The sequence below is a fragment of the Colius striatus genome, chromosome 9 (assembly GCF_028858725.1).
Source record: "Colius striatus isolate bColStr4 chromosome 9, bColStr4.1.hap1, whole genome shotgun sequence".
Classification (NCBI taxonomy): domain Eukaryota; kingdom Metazoa; phylum Chordata; class Aves; order Coliiformes; family Coliidae; genus Colius; species Colius striatus.
In genome coordinates, this window is record NC_084767.1 from 24,226,323 (window position 1) to 24,246,460 (window position 20,138).

Below are 20,138 nucleotides of genomic sequence, written 5' to 3' on the forward strand. Positions count from 1 at the left end.
GTACTCTTGGACATAAAAAGCAGTGTTCTTGAAAATGTTCAAAACCAGCAGTTTCCTATTAGGCAGAGAGATTTCAGAATGTCAAGGGCTGGTGCAGGGCTATCAGTTTAAACAAAGGAATGTGGTTAAGTGGAAAACCTCATACTAGACAATGGATGAAGACAGATTTCAGTCTAAGAGAATCTCAAACATGAGTAAGTAAAGCAGCACAGCAAGGATAAGACCATGCTAATTTAAGCAACATGTTGACTCAAATATTCTACAATGTAAACAACGTAAAAAATGAGAACCTGTCAAAGTCAGCTTGAAACAAACATAATGAGAGCAAGATCTGAGCACACCTCCCCTTGTCAGCTCTAACAATATCCCTGTCTTGACAAGTACTAACAGCCTTTACATTGTCTACTGTTTCTTAAGCAGAGACAACTGAGTTGTTGACAAAGTCCATCACTGACCAAGTTGAAGATGAAAACATACTCATTGGCATCCTAAATTCTTGGACTCAGATAACAAACCAAAAGTCTGAGACATTCCTGGAGGTCCAGATCCATCCTGGTAGCTTTCTCTGGAAAAGCAGTGAGAGAAAGCACAAGCAGAATGGGGTCAAAAGAATGGAGATGGCTGTCCTGGGTTTAGAAATCTGCTGCATGTCTGCAGAACATCATGTGGCACTGAAAAGAAAGGTAAAGTCAGCACTCCAGTCTGGAATTGAAGAGAGACCATTTGTAATGAAAATCCTGCAAAGCAATTACTCATACTTCTAAGCATGATGTATCAGCGGTACAAACTCTGGGACGGTCAGCTGAGATTCAAAATAGACACCATGAAGCAACAAAACAGTTAGGAAGAGAGAAAGGCTGTGAAGAGGTCAAGTTATATCTTACTTATGGCTTTACATGTTTCTTTTACAAAGATTAATTGGACCATGAAGGAGAAAGAACTGTCTGGAGAGCTGTCCTGAAACGTCCTGATCTATCTACACCAAAGATGAAGCATCAGGAAACCCAGCAATGACCAAGGGATTCCTGCAGTACTGTAGCAATCACTACATGTGGCAAAATATTTCTTATGCTAATGAGATTTAAAACCATACCACTTGGTCTTCCTATGGATACAGATGTAGTTCTATCACCTCAAACTTTTCTGCCACAGCCCTGGATCCTACAGCAATCTCTTGGGAACTTTCATTTTCACTCTAATTTCTTATCAAGAAATACTGTGTCCTCACAAACTTCACATCACACTAATTCCAAGATCACGTGCAAGCATGAAAGTCAAGAAGGAGAAATCCAGTTCACAAACAAACTGAAAACAACTAAAAATGGTAAGAGGTAATGCAATGAGATGTATGGGAAAGGGACCTGGGGTTGCTGGGGGACGGCAGGATGAGCCTGAGACGGCAATGTGCCCTCGTGAAGAAGGCCAATGGCATCCTGAGGTGTATTAGAAGGGCTGTGGGCAGTAGGTTGAGAGAGGTTCTCCTCCCACTCCACCCTGCCCTCGTGAGACCACACCTGGAACACTGTGCCCAGTTCTGGGCCCCTCAGTTCAAGAAGGACAGGGAGCTGCTGGAGAGAGTTCAGTGCAGGGCCACAAACATGACTAAGGGAGTGGAACATCTCCCTTATGATGAAAGGCTGAGGGAGCTGGGGCTCTTCAGCCTGGAGGAGACTGAGGGGTGATCTCATTAATGTTTATAAATATGTAAAGGGTGGGTGTCAGGAGGATGGAGCCAGGCTCTTCTCAATGATGGCCAATGACAGGACAAGGGGCAATGGGTACAAGCTGGAATATAAGAGGTTCCAAAGAAACATGAGGAAGAATTTCTCCACAGTGAGGGTGACGGGGCACTGGAACAGGCTGCCCAGATGGGTTGTTGAGTCTCCTCATCTGGAGACATTCAAAATACACCAGAAGAAGTTCCTATGTGACCTACTCTAGGTGGTCCTGTTCTGGTAGAGGGGCTGGACTAGACAATCTCTCGAAGTCCCTTCCAACCCTTAAGATTCTGTGATTCTGTGAAAGCACAGCAGAATGCATGCAAACAAGGCAGCTTGTATGATACAGCATACAATTTTACAATGGTTCTACAGTGCCACTCCTTCTGTAAATCTTGAGAATTAATAATGCAAGAAGAAGAAGCGGTAGCTTCTAAGCCTTGACCTCAATTACTTCTTGAGCAATCTTACTAGCATGTATCTTTCTACTGTTGGAGTAACGGCCAGCAGTACAGAAAAAGATGAGTTGTGTAAAAATCCCCTAAAAATGAATGCATACAGTAGTCTGATTACTAATTACTTCAAATGTGGCGAAACACAGAAGAGGAAAAAACCAAAAAGCAAGTAAAAATATGGCAGTCTCGTGATCAGTGTGAGGTAATGGAACTGATCTAGGTGAACCTGCTTTAGCAGGGGAGTTGGACTAGATGATCTTTAGAGCTTTTCCTTCATACTCTTTATTACTTCCTCTCTCCAAGCAAGAACTGCACTTCCCTCATGTTCCTGCAGCCCTCCAGGGTTGCACCCAAGTCTCACCCTCAGCTGAGGGAAAGGCAAAGCTCATGGTCTGCAGAGGCCCCACCTTGACGAGCAGGGCTCCCACTGCAGCTTTTCCTCATGGCTCACACACAAACCAGCTGCTCTTTGCTACTGCTGCTGCTGCTGATAGTTTTTGTGACTGTTAGAGCAAACGGATTTAAAGAGTCTGCTGGTCTGTCAAATTTGACGGAAGCTGATGTTTAAAAGCTATGGGGATTGAAGGAAGGGTACAGATGGATGGCATCACTGCCTAAGCCTTATTCCTTTTAAAAAGATGACTAAATCACAAAGCAATTGCTAAAGGTTTACTTCAGTGAAGCTCCTGGAAGAAAATGGTTAAGTATGGACTAGCTAAACAGGCAGTAGGATGGACTGAACCGGCTGAACTGCTGGGCTCGTGGGCTGCAATGAGTGGCAAAAAGTCCTAGTGGAGGACTCAAGGAGGCCCACAGTGTTTCAGCTCTTTATACCTTGCATGTAGGGGCAGTGTTTGCTGCTAATACAAAACTGGGAGGAGTGACTGTTACATCTGAGAGGCATGCTGCCATTCAGATGGACCTTGACAACCTGGAGCTCTGGACACAGCAGAACTTCATGAAGTTCAACGAGGGGAAATGCAGAGTCCATGAATAACGCCATCCACCAGCCGATACATACTGGAGGCTGGCAAGCAGCTTTGCAGAGGAGGACCTTAGGGTTCTGGTAGTCACTGAGCTGACCATGACCCACCTAGCATCCTTGGCTGTGCTATAAAGAGCAGTGGCAGCAAGTCAAGGGAGGTGATCCTTTCACTCTATCCAGGCCTGCTGAGATACATCGGGAGTGCTGTTCTCAGTTCCAGGCTCCCCAGGATTAGAGAGAGAGGGACTTGCTGGAGTGAGCCTAGCAAAGGGCCACAAAGACAATTAATGAAGTGGAATATCTATCAGAAGAGGAGAGACTGTCTGGAAGTGATCAGTTCCGAGGCTTGGGGAGACCATAATGGATATAGACACCTGATGGGAGGCTGAAAAGAAGGCAGAGACAGACCCTTTTCAGTGGTGCACAGTGACAGGATAAGAGGCAATGGGAATAAACTAAAATACAGAAAATTTGTTTTAAACATTAGAAAGGAGGGGTTTTTTTACTGTAAGGGTAGTGGAACATGGGAACAGGTTTCCCAGAGAGGTTGTGGGGTCTCCATCCTTGGAAATATTAAAAATCTGACTTCAGTCTTAGGCAACCTGCTCCAGCTGACTCTACCATGAGCACAAGGGCTGGACTACGTATCTCCAGAGGTCCTTGCCAACCTCAGTGACTCTGTGATTCTGTGAAATACCTTTGGAAAATATCTCAAGGATGAAGTGCTAGAAAACCTACAATTAAAGAATAAACAGCTCTACTAATGTGATTTAGAATCACTTGGTTATGCTGGGTATAAGCAAGAAAGAACAAATAAATTTTTCTATCAGGACCTTTAACTTGCAGTTCATTAAAAACATAAGCTTATTTTCATGTAACCTGTCAGCTGCCTAGCAAAGCTTTCCAGTGTCTCCTTACTCAATTTCATCATTATCCATCATTTTATATTTCTTCAAATGATTCTGCTGCTGTTACAAGAACACTAGACTGACAGACTCCAAAACAATATCCAATTTTTATCAGAGAAGAGAAAGAACTGAAAACAGAAATCTTCAAAAACGACAGTGGCACTGAGGTTGACACATCTATTCATACCACAGTGACGCATCAAACATAGGAACATTTTGTTAAAAGTATAATTTTCAGTCCTCAGGAATAGAGGAGGAAAAGCATTGGGCTTGTCAACTCAGTAATTCCTTTATTCTCAGCTCCAAAGAGACACTTTTTTTCTACACCTAATAACTATTATCTCATATTCCAATACATTTAAGACCAGACTGTTTAGCTTATAATATACAGACTGATTCCTCTCCTCTCCCTACCCAATTACAGTTTTACAGTCTAGGTAACTTTAATTTAAAAAAATACTTTAAACCTGAAGTGTCCTGCAGTTCTGTATCTCTTCCCATTTAAAATAATTTACACTAATCATGTTAAATTGATTGCTTTTAATGATCAAAGCAAAACTTTCCTTTTCCTTTTCACCTATTTTAATAGCTCTCCATACTGTAGTGCCTTGTTCAGGAAATTATCCTTCTCATGGCAACCTTTATTTTTTTAAAAGATGGCCACAGACTTTAAACACAAACAGGAAAGAATTTCCTTTCAGATAAGGAATTATAGCTGGGACTGCTTGTAAAGTGTGAAGCCACTGCCAAGCCACTGAGAGCAACTCTCCTCTCAGCAGCACAAGAAGAATTACTTCAAAAACTCAGGTGGAGCCTCTTTTTGTTAGCATTACGCTGTGCCAAAGAGGTGCTCCTCAAGGGAGAAATGCTATCTGAACCAATTCGGGCATGAGAGTTACTTATTGCTAGGGACTCGGTCTTACACTGATTTCCTTGCCAGACATTCCCATTTGTTTATCACAAAGATGGTCCTGCTCTCGCAGGGAGGTTGGACTAGATGATCTTTTGAGGTCCCTTCCAACCCTTTAAGATTCTGTAAGGACTTTAGAGGTTACAAATTACTTGCTTTTAGTTGACTGATGTGCTAATATCCCAGCATGGTTATGTCAGTGCTTCACCACAGTAATGCAAGAAACCAAGCTACCTACAACAACCGTTAGGTACTTTGTCCCTACAGACTTCACTCCTGGTGAGTCTGTAGTCCATCACGTTATTTTGGCCAGAAGCATCATTAAGATGCTTCATTAAGATGCTTCTGCTGTCATGGCCAAATAAAACAGTAAAACCAATTGCTCAATCCTGTAGGATAAAGATCTGTAATCTAAGAACAAAATTAGAGTTTCTGACCATAAGATAACATGAAGGACAGTACTCCTGAGAAGAATCTGAGAAGAAATCATGTAATAACCAGCAACCTTACAATATCCTGATGAAAACCCAATGGGATGCTTGATTAAAGGGCTCTGAATAGACATGGTGATTAAATTGTTCCTGTAAAACTCATAGAAAGCCTCATTTTTTTTTCCAGTGCTGAAAACCGATACAAAGTCTGCTGAAATTAATGTCAGCGTTCACAATTGTTGACCCTGACAGACAGGACTGGCCACAGGGCTGAATACACATAGGACAGTGGTTATGGCCAGTCCGTACACTCACCAGAAGGTGGCATGTTCCAAAGGGGTAACTTACTCATAGCTTCTGCTGAGTCATAAAGAATATTACACAGAAATTGCACCTGTGGAGGAACAACGCCTTGCACCAGTACAGGCTGAGGGTGACCTGCTGGAGAGCAGCTCTGTGGAGAGAGACCTGGGAGCTCTGGCGGTCACCAAACTAAATGTGAGCCAGCAATGTGCCTTCATGGCCAAGAAGGTCAATGGCATCCTAGGGGGTACTAAGAAGAGTGTGGTCAGCAAGTCAAGAGATGTTGTCACTCTCTACTCTGCCCCGGCTAGGCCTCATCTGGAGTACTGTGTCCAGTTCTGGGCTCCCCAGTGCAAGAGAGACAGAAAAGAGTGCAAGAGAGACTGGAAAGAGTCCAATGGAGAGCTACCAAGATGACAAGAGGACTGGAACATCTCTCTTACAAGGAAAGTCTGCAAGACCTGGGGCTGTTTAGCCCAGAGAAGACTGAAGGAGGACCTCATCGATGCCTATAAATACCTAAAGGATAGGTGTAGAGAGGAAGGGGACAGTCTGTTTTCTGTAGCACCCAGTGACAGGACAAGGGGTAACGGGCACAAGCTGGAACACAGGAAGTTCCACTTGAACATGAGGAGAAACTTCTTTGCTGTTCAGATGAGGGAACAGGGAGGCACAGGCTGCTCAGGGAGAGTGTGGAGTCTCCTTCTCTGCAGGTTTTCAAAACCACCTGGATGTGGACCTGCCTTAGAAGGAAGATGTGACTGTATGATAAATTCCCTTCCAACCTCCACCATTTGGGGATTCTGTATGATTCTGTGAAAGGAATTTGCAGGTTACGTGGTAAATGTTTTACTATTGAAATAAAGCTCTTTCAAGACACCAAGAAAAAAACCCAACATATTCTGGTTTTAGATTTTCTTACTGAATGCAAGGTAGTCAGCACACTATGATAAGCTGAGGTTTTCTCCCAGGTCTGCCAACACAGGGCTGGAATCCATAAAAAAAGACCTAATCCCTGACAACCCTTCATTTGACACTTCTCTCCATTGACTTTGTGAAAATGAATGCATGGCTAAACAAATATCTGAAGTTATGGTGCTGGAAAATTATTCCAGAAAAAAATATTTATTGCTGATCTGACACTTTCTTATTGCACATTCAAGAGGTCATCAGATGAAATTTCAGACTATTTTGACATATGTTCAGTGTGCTGTCCTCCCTTGACTGGCATGTATGCAAACTTGGTTTTCTAACTAAGAACACAAACAAGCCAGATGCTGTCAGATGTTATCCTTTCATGCTGTGTCCAAATAAGCAATCAGCCACCATGCCCAAAAGCTTTGGCAGAGGCTCATGCTCCAGATGCAGAAGAGTGTGACTACAGAATTGCTGCCTTTAATCAAGAAACAGTCAGGACCACCAGGTACTCTACACGAGGTGGAAAATGTTTCTTCACTCAAATTATTGATGTGTTCATACCAAAATTCTCCTGTGATGCTTCTGCAAGACAGGTGTGCTCCCATCTGTCTAAAGTCATTTGAAAGCAGGAAGCTATTCTGTCACGATAGATTACAAAATTAACACATGAAGGCTGAAATTCATGTGAGCAGTGTGGAGCTGTCAGTCCTGAATTTGAGGTTACTGACAAGCATACAGACAACAGGCCAGTCACATGACATGCCAGATCTTGTAACTTTCTGCACAACTAGCAAAATCCTAGGCTATCCACATCACATTGGAGCTAGATATTATATTACACTCTTCCAGTAACAGCAAAGTTACATTTTTGTTTTATTTCCATTTATTTATGCAAGATAGAGTATGTTAACCAAGCACACATCAGTAACAGCTTGCAATGACTCTCCATGCTGCAATCAGTCTTTGTTCTTGCACACAGGAGACAGCAATGAACAGCACATAATCTGTATTCACACTTCATCACACCCTTGGGTCTTGCAGGAATAGTTAATACATTTTCAAATGCCGTGCTGAAATGGAGGAAGGACAGTTAGCTAATGCTATTTGTGAAACAGCTCCTGCACAATCAATGCAAAACTAAAAAAACTCTAAATGGTCTCAATTATTTTTTTAATTGAAGGAGAACCTGAGGGTATCCAGCACTTTGCACATCTAGATGCACAGTATGACTGACTTGTGTTTTCCAAGTTGCCACTAAGTGTCAAATTCCAATCTGATCCTCTGTCCTGCCAATGATTGATAAAGACGCTTTCCCAATTTCTGAAGAGACTGTCAAATCGTCTACATTCTCTATTCAGTTGGCTTGACAGTTGAAAGCAGGGGTTTATTACTAAAATGCTTTCAGGTTTCAGTTTGAAATACTATTACTGACCGAAATTTAGGGAACAAACTTTGAAAACAATAAAATGTGTCCATTTTTTTAACCCCTTAAAACTAATTTGGTAAAACTTCAACACAGTTGAAGTTCTAACAGTTGGATGGTGTCAGCGAAGGTACAGAACCCATGGACTATGACATTTTATTCATTTTATGTTATACACTACAGGTGTTTTATATTGAAACATCTTTTACAGATCTTAGACAATTTTGGTGGGTGCTATCCAAACAAACTGTTTTGCACCCAAATTCGCCAACAGTCACTATACAAGTCAATAATATTTCTAATTATCAGATAGATTTACATCAAGACGTTTGAGTGCTAACAATTAAATCCAGCAAGCAGAAAATCCAGTGAAGAACATCCACAGAAAAGCTTTTGCATCTAGCCACACAAATGCAATTAACTCAAAGCTGGAAGAAATGTTCTTGCAGGTCATTCAGTCTCCAATTACTAAGAGGTGAAGCAACCCAAATGTTTTAAGCAAGGAAAGTTAATGCACTAAATGATGCTTTCCCCACAGTGGTCACGTTACCTCTGCTCTTGGTCTCTGCAGACAAAGTCTAAAAGAACTAAGCCACTCTGTCCTTGAGTTTTACACAGAGCTAAAGACAAAAAAAAAAAACCCAAAACCCAAAAGCAACCAAAAAAGCAGAGATCAAGCAGTTTGGAGGTAAGGAATAAAGAAAGTTATTTACTGGAAATCTCTTGCAGAAGCCTCATTTGTCTTTAGCACAGATGTTAGCTAGTGTCTCCAGTGAAAGGCAACAGTTCCCCTTATCCAGTTGTTTCAATAAGCAAAGGTGTTGATCTGCAATCATAGAATCATAGAATGGTAGGGGTTGGAAGGGACTTTTAGAGATCATCTGCTCCACCCCTCCGCTAAAGCAGGTCCACCTAGATCAGGTCACACAGAACGCATTCAGGTGGGTTTTGAAGACCTCCAGAGAAGGAGACTCCACACCCTCCCTGGGCAGCCTGTGCCAGGGCTCCATCACCCCCACAGTAAAATAGTTTTTTTCAGATGTTTAAATGTAACTTTTTGTGATCCAGCTTCTTTCCATTACCCCTTGTCCTGTCACTAGATACAATACTCATGCTGGCAGCACTGTCCTCAGTCACCAGCAAGGTCTCCACATGCATTTCGCCCAATGAAGTCACCAGTCTGCAAAGGAGCCCGCACTGGCTGGCAGGCACTACTCTTTCCTTTTCTGTGAAGGCTGGGATGGTTCTGGAGAAGTGGCAAGAGAAAACACTTGATCTCTTCTGAACGGGAAGAATCACTGCAGGGGCTAGGGACTGAAATATGTATCTCCAATGCCTTTGATATAGAGATCATTTAAAAAAAAAAAAAAGAGCACATATGACAGCAACAGAGAAGCTACAGTAACTTCAGTTAAATGATTTTTTTAAACCAGAAGACCTACAGAAGACACACAGGTGATGATTTTTTTTTCCCTATACTTTCAATTTTTTAATTTTGTGTTCCTGTTTGTCTGCTTAGAAGAGCCAACAAACCTGTGACATGCTAGCTTTTATATAGTGCTTTTCATCCAGATGCTCAAGGAACGTTTCAAACAGACTAATCTTCTGATATATGAAGTTGCATTAATAGAAAACTAACTCTGAAGTTATCGATGACAAGAGATCAAGAAGAATAGAAATCTGAAGGCACTATTTAGTTTCAAACGCATTTCTTCAGCTACACAGAAAAATTGGACTGTCAAGGTAGACTTCATCTAAATGTAATTATGCTCTTATTATGTATAAGCACAGAAATAAAAAGCCAGGAGAAAAGTACAGATGGCCGTGACATTATTGTGGAAGAGTCTTTAGAAGGATCAAATCTGAAATGATGCACAGGCAGGAAGCTCTGGGACATTTTAACTGTCTGAAGGCATTATCTGTCTGAGGACAAAATTACTCTAAACTTCAGCAGAGATTAAAGATAACAAATCTCCCAGCTTCTGTATTTAGCACCCTGCAGGGCAGCTCAGCAATGAAAGCACAGGGCTCCCGGTCTAGGTAGCAGATTGCTTTATAGTGTTTGATAAAATCCAAGGTGAGATAGATGAACAATAACTCCTTCCCACTTTGAGAACATACTTCACAAGTCAGACTTTGTCATTTCTGATGTTAAAAACACAGCAAGGATGAAATCACTCTTGCTGAAAAAGAAGTTTTACAATTTCAAACTGCTGCTGAACCCTGATGGCTCCAGCACTAAAGAGGCTATGCTGAGCAACAGCAGTTTTTGATGCAGGTGGAAAATTTTGGGGGAAATTCAACTTACTGTATTTCCAAAGGGATGCCTAAAGCTCTTCTATAGACATATGTACATTTCTTACTTTTGGTCATTCCTTACAGGCAGATCTCTTGCTGACAACCTTTTCTTTCAATCACTTACCTGTTTTCAGAAGACACATTTATGTCCGCTCCAGAATCTGGCTCAGACACTGGCATTTTATCAGGTGCTGCTGGTTTTTGCCCAGTTTCCCAAGGAAGGATTTGAGAAATTAAGATTATTCTATAAAAATTCTAAACTGCTATTTAAGGATGTAAAAAGACCTGCATACAATAAAGGTTCTAAAAACTCTTCATTAAATGTGGTCAGCAACTGTTCCTAATTAACAGAGGAATTAGATTAGTACTCTCACTTGTAAACAAAGACCACAGTCCTCAAGTAATTAAAGGAAAATGTTCATCCCAGAAGACTCATTAGAACAACCACCAAAGGCTGCAAGCAATTGAGAGGCGATAGTTTTTTTTAAGCCCAGTTTCATAAGGAACTGAGACTATGTGAGGCAATTAAAATCGTAAGAGGCAGCTTCAGACTCTGTAACACCATGAACATTATAAATTCATCTCCACAGAAACTGAAGTAATTCTGAAATAAAAACCTTTTCTTTATTATCAAGAAAAGTCTTTAATTAAAAAAGAAAAAACCACAAAAGCCAAGCACTAACATCTTTTCTTGTGTAAAACAAAAAAGATTCAATAGCTGTTACAGCAGTATGCAAGTGATACAAGGAAAAGTGTGCCCCAATATCCTCTTCCCCAATAGCTTCCAGCCTCAGAAATCACTGGTGTCAGCACTGTGTGATATATCTGAGGGTGAAGTTCTTGAAAATCTAGCATTATTCCAGGTGAAATGAAGCTGTGAATACTGTTCTTAGTGTTTTCTAGAGGATTTTTGTTCATGTGCTAGTATTATTGTGGTAAAGAATCAGAACGACATGATTTGAGCAGGACTAGAAACCATAACTCTATGGATGACCGACAAGTTACAATGACTATCACCATAAGCACATCATGAATTGTCCAGAGCCATTTTTAACTGTAGTATGTTATATACAAATTTCAACTCTCCTGAATTTTCCCTTCATTTTTCTTACAAATGTATGACACCCCATTGCCTGCTCCCCATCCCTGCAGATAAAAACATATCTACAAATAGTAACAGCTTATAAAGCTACTTGAAAGCAGATGGACTAGAAACATAGTGACAACCAGAACTGCTAAAATTTGGCAGCTATAGTTAAAACCTATGCTTTCAAAAACAGACCAAAACCAAACTCACTCCCACACACCTACGCAAAATAATTCATCATTAAAGTATCAAAACAACAGCTACAAGCTTCGCTACTGATTTAACCATGGAAAAGGCAGGGAAAAAATTAAAAGTCCCTTTGCTGACCAGCAGCAGAAGACAGCTAAGGGAAAAAAGGCAAAACCAAGACCTCTTTACATAGGGCTGTTGCGCTGCATGTTCCTTAAAACCAGGCAGATAATTGGGGAATACAACACCACAGGTACAGATTGGGATGGTCGACACCTGAGGTGCCTGTTGGAAACAGCATCTGACTCCTCTGCATCCAGGAGCAAGTGGGTTTTTACAGCAATAATTACATTGAGTCTGACTACAGCTCTTGTTCCTCTGGCTGGGACAAGCAAAGCCTACCATTAATCATAGAATGGTACAACCTTCTTTGGATGCAATCACTGGAGGCAGTGAAGAGAGGAGACAGTCCCACTATTCAGTGTATTCCTGCACTCTGTGATTGGAAATACTTATCACTGATTTCCAAGGAAGACGCAAATAAAATCAAGGCTCACTGAATTAAGTAAAAAGTTTGTATTTAGGATGGATCCTTGGCAAAAGCACAGTTATTTCCATCAGACTTCTCAGCTTTGGCACTTAAGATCTGCTGGTAAAAGTTCTATAAAAGAAGACATGCTAGATTTTCACAAGGTGGGGGGGAAATCCCTCCCAGGGTGCTATCTATCTTACTCTTCGTAACAACACAGCAGGAAGTGTTTCCGCACACTGAATACTGACAGATGAGTTTCACTAAGATGCAAAGATCATGCAGGAAAATAACACAGGGTGGGTGATATTACTCAACTTCTCCTATTAAAACAAGTCAAGATTGCAAAGATGAACAAGAAGATGAGTGTTTGCTAATCTGTAGGATGACTAAAATTGCTTTATCCTTTTAAATTGCACCAAATACGACAGTGTAATGAATTCTCCCATGGTGTACTACACATACGGCTTTGAAACATTTTGTGGCAAAGGCAAATACTACTGGGAAATATAAAGGCTTTTAAGGAACCCACAGAATTGCCATGTGCTGGGGCAGTATCTCAAAACAACAATGACAGATGTACATATGGGATGTACATCTGACAAGGCATGGAGGTGGAGCTGCTCTCTATGTGAGGGAGCAATTAATGTGCACTGAACTGTGCCTGGGTGGGGATGAGGAGCGGGTTGAGTGCTTATGGGTAAAAATTTATAGGCAGGGCAAGGCAGGTGATATTGTTGTAGGAGTTTGCTACAGGCCACCTGATCAGGAGGAGGAAGTGGATGAGGCCTTCTACAAACAGATGAGAGCTACCTCACAATCACAATCCCTGGTTCTCATGGGGGACTTCAACCACCCTGATATTTGCTGGGATAGCCACACAGCCAAGCACACGCAGTCCAGGAGGTTCCTGCAGATCGCTGACAACTTCCTGTCACAGGTGACTGAGGAACCAACAAGGAGAGGTGTGCTGCTGGACCTGGTACTGACAAATAAGGAGGGTCTGGTTGGGGATGTGAAGGTTGGAGGCAACCTCAGCTGCACTGACCATGAGATGGTAGAGTTCAAGATCCTGTGTGGAAGAGGCAGCACACAAAGCAGGACCGTGACCCTGGATTTCAGGCAAGCCAACTTTGGCCTCTTCAAAGACCTGCTTGGACAGATCTGACGTGATATGATTCTAGAAGGTAGAAGTGCCCATGAGAGCTGGTCAATCTTCAAGCACCACTTCCTCCAAACCCAGGATCAGTGTGTCCCAACGCATAAGAAAGGAGGAAAAGGAGGCAGGAGGCTTCCATGGATGAGCAAAGATCTGCTTGGACAACTCAGGCAGAAAGCAGCCATCTATGAGAGGTGGAAACAGGGGCTGGCTTCTTGGGAAGAGTACAGGAACATTGCCAGGGCATGCAGGGGTGCAACTAGGAAGGCTAAAGCCCTTCTAGAATTAAATTTAGCCAGGGATGTTAAGGACAGTAATAAGGCATTTTTCAAGTACATCGGCAGCAGAAGGAAGATGAGGGGGATACAGGCCCACTGCTAAACACAGAGGGTGCCCTGGTGCCTGAGGATGTAGAGGAGGCTGAACTACTGAATGCCTTCTTTGCTTCAGTCTTTAAAGCCAACGCCAGCCCTCGGGAAGCCCAGTCCAGCCAGGATAAGAGGATGGCCTGGACAGCAGAGGACTTGCCCTGGGTGGGTGAGGAAGAGATTAAAGACACGTTGGGCAAGCTTAAGGCTCATAAGTCAATGGGTCCTGATGGGATGCATCCAAGAGTGCTGAGGGAGCTGGCTGATGTGATTGCTAAGCCTCTCTCCATCATTTTTGAACAATCATGGAGGACAGGTGAGGTGCCTGAGGACTGGAGAAAGGCCAATGTCACTCCAGTCTTCAAAAAGGGCAGGAAGGACGACCCAGGAAACTACAGGCCAGTCAGCCTCACCTCCATCCCTGGAAAGGGAATGGAACAACTCATTCTGAATGTCATCACTGAACATATGAAGGAAAAGATGGTTATCAGGGGGAGTCAACATGGCTTCACCAAGGGGAAATCCTGTTTAACCAACCGGATAGCCTTCTCTGAGTGCATAACCAGCTGGGTAGATGGGGGGAGGGCAGTGGATGTCATCTACCTTGACTTCAGCAAGGCCTTTGACACTGTCTCCCATAACATCCTCATCAGAAAGCTCAGGCAGTGTGGCTTGGATGAGTGGACAGTGAGGTGGATCGAGAGCTGGCTGAATGACAGAGCCCAGAGGGTGGTGGCCAATGGCACAGAATCAATTTGGAAGTCTGTGGCCAGTATTGTTCCACAGGGATCGGTTCTGGGGCCAGTCTTGTTCAACATCTTCATAAACGACAAACTCACAAGAGGCACAACTCATAACTGGCACAACTGAAGCCTTACAAAATTGATGATAATGATAATGAAAACATCTGAACAGTAAGAGTTAATGCAGACAAATATCTCTGCAAAACTGATTACAGTCACACAAGGTGGCAAACAGCATCCTCTGTCACTGGAAGGGTCTTTTAATGAAAATAACCAATTACAACACAGGTCTCTAGATCACTTCTGCAGCTGATAAGAAGGAGATTTGTAGATACAGAATTAGAGGGCTAGTAAGTCTGAATATTCAGAACTCTTTGTCTAGCATTTGTGAAAATGGATGTTGATGATTATCAAAAGTTGTTGTAAATCCTTCCAAAAGTTACATCTTGCAAAGTGTGTGGTGAAGAACTGTAAAATTACTAAAACTGCATAAACAATCATATGTACTTAAAAAAAATAATGTAAAGGTGACTTTGTGACGACTGGCTGAAGGAAGCTGGAAAGGAATGAGTTCTGTAACTAACAGCTCCATCACCAAGGGCTGGAAGGTGAAGCTGCACTAATTTCGATCTCAGATAAGACACAGTTTTTGAAACAATTGATCTAAAAACTTTGAGCTCTGAATTCTGCAACTTTTTTGTATCTTAGAACAAGGCTGCTTTCTCAAAAGCTACAACTAAGTTCTCAGGCATAATACAGACTTAATGAAGAGGTCCTTTATTCAGGAAGAGATCAAAACTGCCCTTTCCAGCTTGTCCAGAGCACAACTGTTTTCCAAGAATTAATAATAGAGATATCTATGATGTGACTTCTTCCAGCATCTGCAAGGTAGCAGTCACTTTTGATGACTTAATACCATCCTACAGAACTGAACAAACTTCAGTCTTGCATTTTCAATTAGCAGAAGCAGGCCTCAGATTAGATGTTAACCTCTTGGGAAGCCATACTTAGCCTGAAATGTCAGCAAAAGGATGCAAGGATTTCAAATCTGAAATTACATCAGTGAAACATTTGAGTCATCGCCTCTGGGAGAACCACAGAAGACAGCTCAAGGTACAATTGGTTTGGCTGTTAGAAGCCATATACTCCCATGCTATCAAATGACCAAAAACATTCTCTTACAGTATGTTAGACACATCTTTGTACAGAAAACTATTTGCATACAGATATCTTTGTACAGCTGTTTGTATATAGATTGTGCGTGTGAGTACATACATTACTTACACACTATTTGTGTGAACTAGAACTTAAGCTGTCCACTGCTGTAAAAGACAAAAAGTTTCTATAAATATATCAGCAACAAAAGGAGGGATAAAGGGGATCTTCATCCTTTAATGGAGGTAGGGAAAAGCTTAGTAAACAAGGATGAGAAAAAGGCTGAGGTACTTAATGCCTTCTTTGCCTCAGTCTTCAATACTAAAACCAGCTGTCCTCTGGGCACCCAGCCCCTTGAGCAAGAAGACAGAGGCAGGGGTAGTGTAAAGCCCCCTTAGTCCAAGGGGAAAAGGTGTGTAACTTGCTATTCCATCTTGACTCACACAAGTCCATGGCACTGGATGGAATCCACCCGAGGATGCTGAGGGAGCTGGTGGAAGTGCTTGCCAAGTCACTCTCCACCATCTACCAGCAGCCCTGGCTCACCAGGAAGGTCCCACTGAACTGGAGGTTGGCAAATGTAACACCCATCTACAAGAAGGGCCAGAAAGAGGATCCTGGGAACTACAGACCTGTCAGTCTGACCTTGGTGCTGGGGAAGGTTATGGAACAGATCACCCTGAGCACCATTGTGAGGCACATACAGGACAACCAAGGATTCAGGCTTCATGAAAAGCAGGTCCTGTTTGACCAATCTGATCTCCTTCTACAACAAGATGAACTGCTTAGTGGATGAAAGGCTGTGGATGTGGTCTTTCTGGATTTTAGTAAGGCCTTCAACACAGCCCCCCACAGCATCCTCCTGGAACAACTCGCTGCCCATGGCTTGGATAGATCTACTGAGATGGGTGGCAAACTGACTGGATGGCCGGGCCCAGAGAGTGGTGGGGAATGGAGTTAAATCCAGTCAGCACTGGAGTTCCCCAGGGCTCAGTCCTGAGGCCTGCTCTGTTTTAACATCTTTATCAATGATCTAGATGAGGGGATCGAGTCCACACTCAGTAAGTTTGCTGATGACACCAAGCTGGGCAGGTGCATAGATTTGTTTGAGGGCAAGAAGGCTCTTCAGAGAGACCTGGACAGGGTGAATCAATGGGCCAAGGCCAATTGGATGAGGTTCAACAAGGCCAAGTGCCAGGTCCTGCACTTGGGCCACAACAACTGGAGCACTGTCTGGCAGAAAAGGAACTGGAGGTGTTAATCAACAGCTGTCTGAACATGAGCCAGCAGTGTGCCCAGGTGGCCAAGAACGCCAATGGTATCCTGGCTTGTATCGAATAGTGTGACCTGCAGGATCAGGGCTGTGATTGTCCCCATGTACTCAGCACTGGCGAGGCCACACCTTGAATAGTGTGTTCAGTTTTGGACCTCCCGTTACAAGAGGGACATGCTGGTGCTGGACCTTGTCCAGAGATAGGCAACAAAACTTGTGAACTATCTGGAGCACAAGTGTGATGAGGAGTGGTTGAGTGAGCTGGGCGTGTTTAGTCTGGAGAAAAACAGGCTGTGAGGAGATTTGATCACTCTCTACACCTACCTCAAAGGTAGTCATAGTGAAGTGAGGGTCGATCTCTCCAGGAATGAATAACAGGACAAGAGGAAATGGGTTCAAGTTGCACCAGGAGAGGCTTATGTTGGACATTAGGAAGAAATTTTTCACCAAGAGGGTTATTAAGCATTGGAAGGGGTTGCCCAGGGAAGTGGTGGAGTCACCATCCCTGGAGATATTCAAAAGGCAAACAAATGAGGTGCTGAGGTATTTGGTTTAGCTTAGTCATGGGGTTGGCAGTGTGAGGTGAGTGGTTGGACTTGATGATCTTAAAAGTTTTTTCCAACCATAACAATTCTAATGGTTCCCCCATTAATCGTATCATGCATCGCAAGTATTTTCTTAAGAGGACAGGCCCATAGCAGTTTGAATTCGAAAAAATAATGCTTATGGGCCCCAGAGAGACAAAAACTAACTCACACTGCTACTGCATCCTCTGAGGTTAATTGGAAAAACAAAAAAATATGCAAGGGAGAGAAATTGCTATCTCCTAACAGGCATCACTGGTTTTGTCTTGATGTTGGTATAAGACATATTACAGAAAAATCCAGCACTACTTGGTGCTGACACTATCAATTAAATACCTAAATTTAATCCAGGTAAGCTCCAAAAAAGTTAACACGGCAGGATATTAATTTTACAGATGCCTGTCAGGAGACTAGAGTTTACTAAATAAAAAATGTTTGTTACAGAAACATTTTTCATTTACAAGACTGTCAAAAAAAACCATTTATTTTCCCTTTAACTTATCAAGTGTAACTTCTATATACTACCTATACAATTTAACATGACACAACTTCAGAGATCCATACAAGTTAGCACTTTCCTCACATCTGTCTCCATACTCAATCTCAGTTGAGAAGTACATCTCACAGATGTTCATTAGGCCATTGATCAATACCATTTTTTTCTTTGCTCAGCCCGTAATACGCACAGAACTAATAGGATCAGTAAAAAGAGAGTTTCCACTCCTATCTTTCAAATGCACTCAGACTTCTCCTTGCTTAATAAAATCATGCAACATGTAAGAGTTGTGAAGTTGTATTCTTCTTCACAGACAGAGAAGGATGAGATCTTTTTGCAGGCCTTTTAAGGTAAAGGCTACTCACAATAACTGCACCAAACCAATCCACTATCATTTGCTGCACAGAATATGTAAAAATTCAGGGAAGATCTCAGAAACATGAAGGAAAAGATCACCTATTATGGGGATATGACTATATTATGATCCACAATTCTAGCAAATGGTGAATAACACTACTGTGTCAAGTTTACTTTCCCAGATATTTTGTTTGAATGACTGGTTGCTGAAAGAATGAGTCACTTGACTGCCTGAAGTACCAGCTCAAACGCTTTAAAAGGACTGATTGGGAATCGTCCAGTACAGCATGTGTATTTGTTTAGGAACAACGTGCTTTAAATAAACTACTGACTCACCTTGTCACGCAAATGATGCTCTGCAGCCTCAATATTCAAAGGATCGTCAAAATTCAAAAGATCCTGGAAAAGAAACAGAGAACATCAGAGTTCCCACTCACTGCATCATACAAGGAATCCAAAGCCCTAAAGAACAAGATAATGAAACAAAGAAAATGAGACCAGTCAGCTTAGCGCTATTTTCTCACTGCCTGGATAGGTACCACTGCCAAAGGTAAATGCAAAGGTAAACTCTTAAAAAAAAGTCTTCAGTCTGGTGATAAAGCAGGACGAGTTTCCTTAATACCATCTCCATAGCAAAGCAATTTAATTCCCTCTGTGAAGAAACTGCACAGCCTGGAGCCTGACAGACAGAAAAGTTTTGGTGCAACGGCAAAAACAGGGCCAAGAGGTAAAGGAGTGCAAAGACTCCAAAAGCTAAGGCACGTGGCACCAGGGAGTAGAAACAATCAAAATACCTGTCAGGTCGGCCAGTTTAATTTCTGTTAGTATTAACTTTGGAAGGAGAAATGGTCTAGGGTTAAAAACAATGGAGGCCAAGATGTTGAGAGAAGATGAATCATCATTAAAAATAACACCGAATCGCAAATTCCCCTTATTCTGCCTGCAGCCCAGATAACTTTCCCCAGTTTAAGGCTGGCCTGAGACAGCAGGGAAATCCCATCATTTCACAAGCATGAAAGGCTCATGTCACTCCTCGGCTAGTTTTCAAGTAGCAAATATCCCATTTCACTCAAATCAAGACATCAATCCAACTCATTTTCACTCACTTTCTTCAAGAAAACCTCAAAAGAATCTGCGAGGCCAGTAAAATCCAATGCCAGCTTTTCAAAGCCCAAATATTTATAGGAAGGAAGCTGGGTGTGAGGAAAACACTAGAGGCAAACTGGGAAGCATGGTGCTTACCAGCCATGACAAATCCTTGTGGTCCCTGATGCGTGATCATCACTCTTTATAGCTGTTTGTAGCACTGGAAGGAATTCCTCTCTCCAAAAACAGACTGAGGCTAGCAAAGGCCACAGAAATGCTCTACATCCAAAGCTTTTCACAGCCTCCTCTGTAAAATCTGAAGTGGCTGGGGTAGTTCTCACCAGAGTCAGTGGCAAACATGGCAACCAAATTAGTGCTTTGCTTTGCTTTCTCCTGACCTTCCTATCCAGCAGCAATGTCTGTGTAAGGGGACCATAATTCTGGACTCCCTAATACAGGTGGCTTTTGTACAGCAAAAACTTAGCTCCTCTCTGTTCTTAGGGCAAACTCAGCTGTTGCATCTTGCCTGCCTCTTGCAGCTTCCTGCCCTCTCCTCCATTTTCAAGTTGCTCCTGTAATCACAAAGCACAGGTTTCTTGCTCCTGTCAATCTAAAAAAAAAGGAAAATGGGATCCCTGAAAAAAATCTTATTTCTGTGACAAGCTGGGGTTTATGCAGCTTCTACAAGTGGCCCTTGGACTGGAATGTAAGTGTTGAAAGCAAGAATGAGACTGCAAGGTAGTAACTTAATTCCAAACCACTA

At 42.4% G+C, this 20,138-nt stretch overlaps 1 protein-coding gene across 3 annotated transcripts in view; it reads right to left on the reverse strand.

The window, feature by feature from the left end:
• UBE2F (ubiquitin conjugating enzyme E2 F (putative)) overlaps window positions 1-20,138 on the reverse strand; it is an 84,804-nt gene that overhangs the window by 11,440 nt on the left and 53,226 nt on the right. Inside the window, exons 9-10 of one of the 3 annotated variants that reach the window (XM_062002686.1) lie at window positions 18,626-18,688; window positions 7,672-7,698 (exon numbers count right to left, since the gene is read on the reverse strand). In XM_062002686.1, coding sequence (XP_061858670.1) covers window positions 7,687-7,698; window positions 18,626-18,688 — 75 coding nt within the window. In that variant the 3' untranslated portion in view covers window positions 7,672-7,686. Of the gene's footprint in view, window positions 1-7,671; window positions 7,699-8,780; window positions 8,878-18,625; window positions 18,689-20,138 lie in introns of those variants that run through there. The other 2 variants (XM_062002685.1, XM_062002684.1) reach the window with 2 other exon arrangements.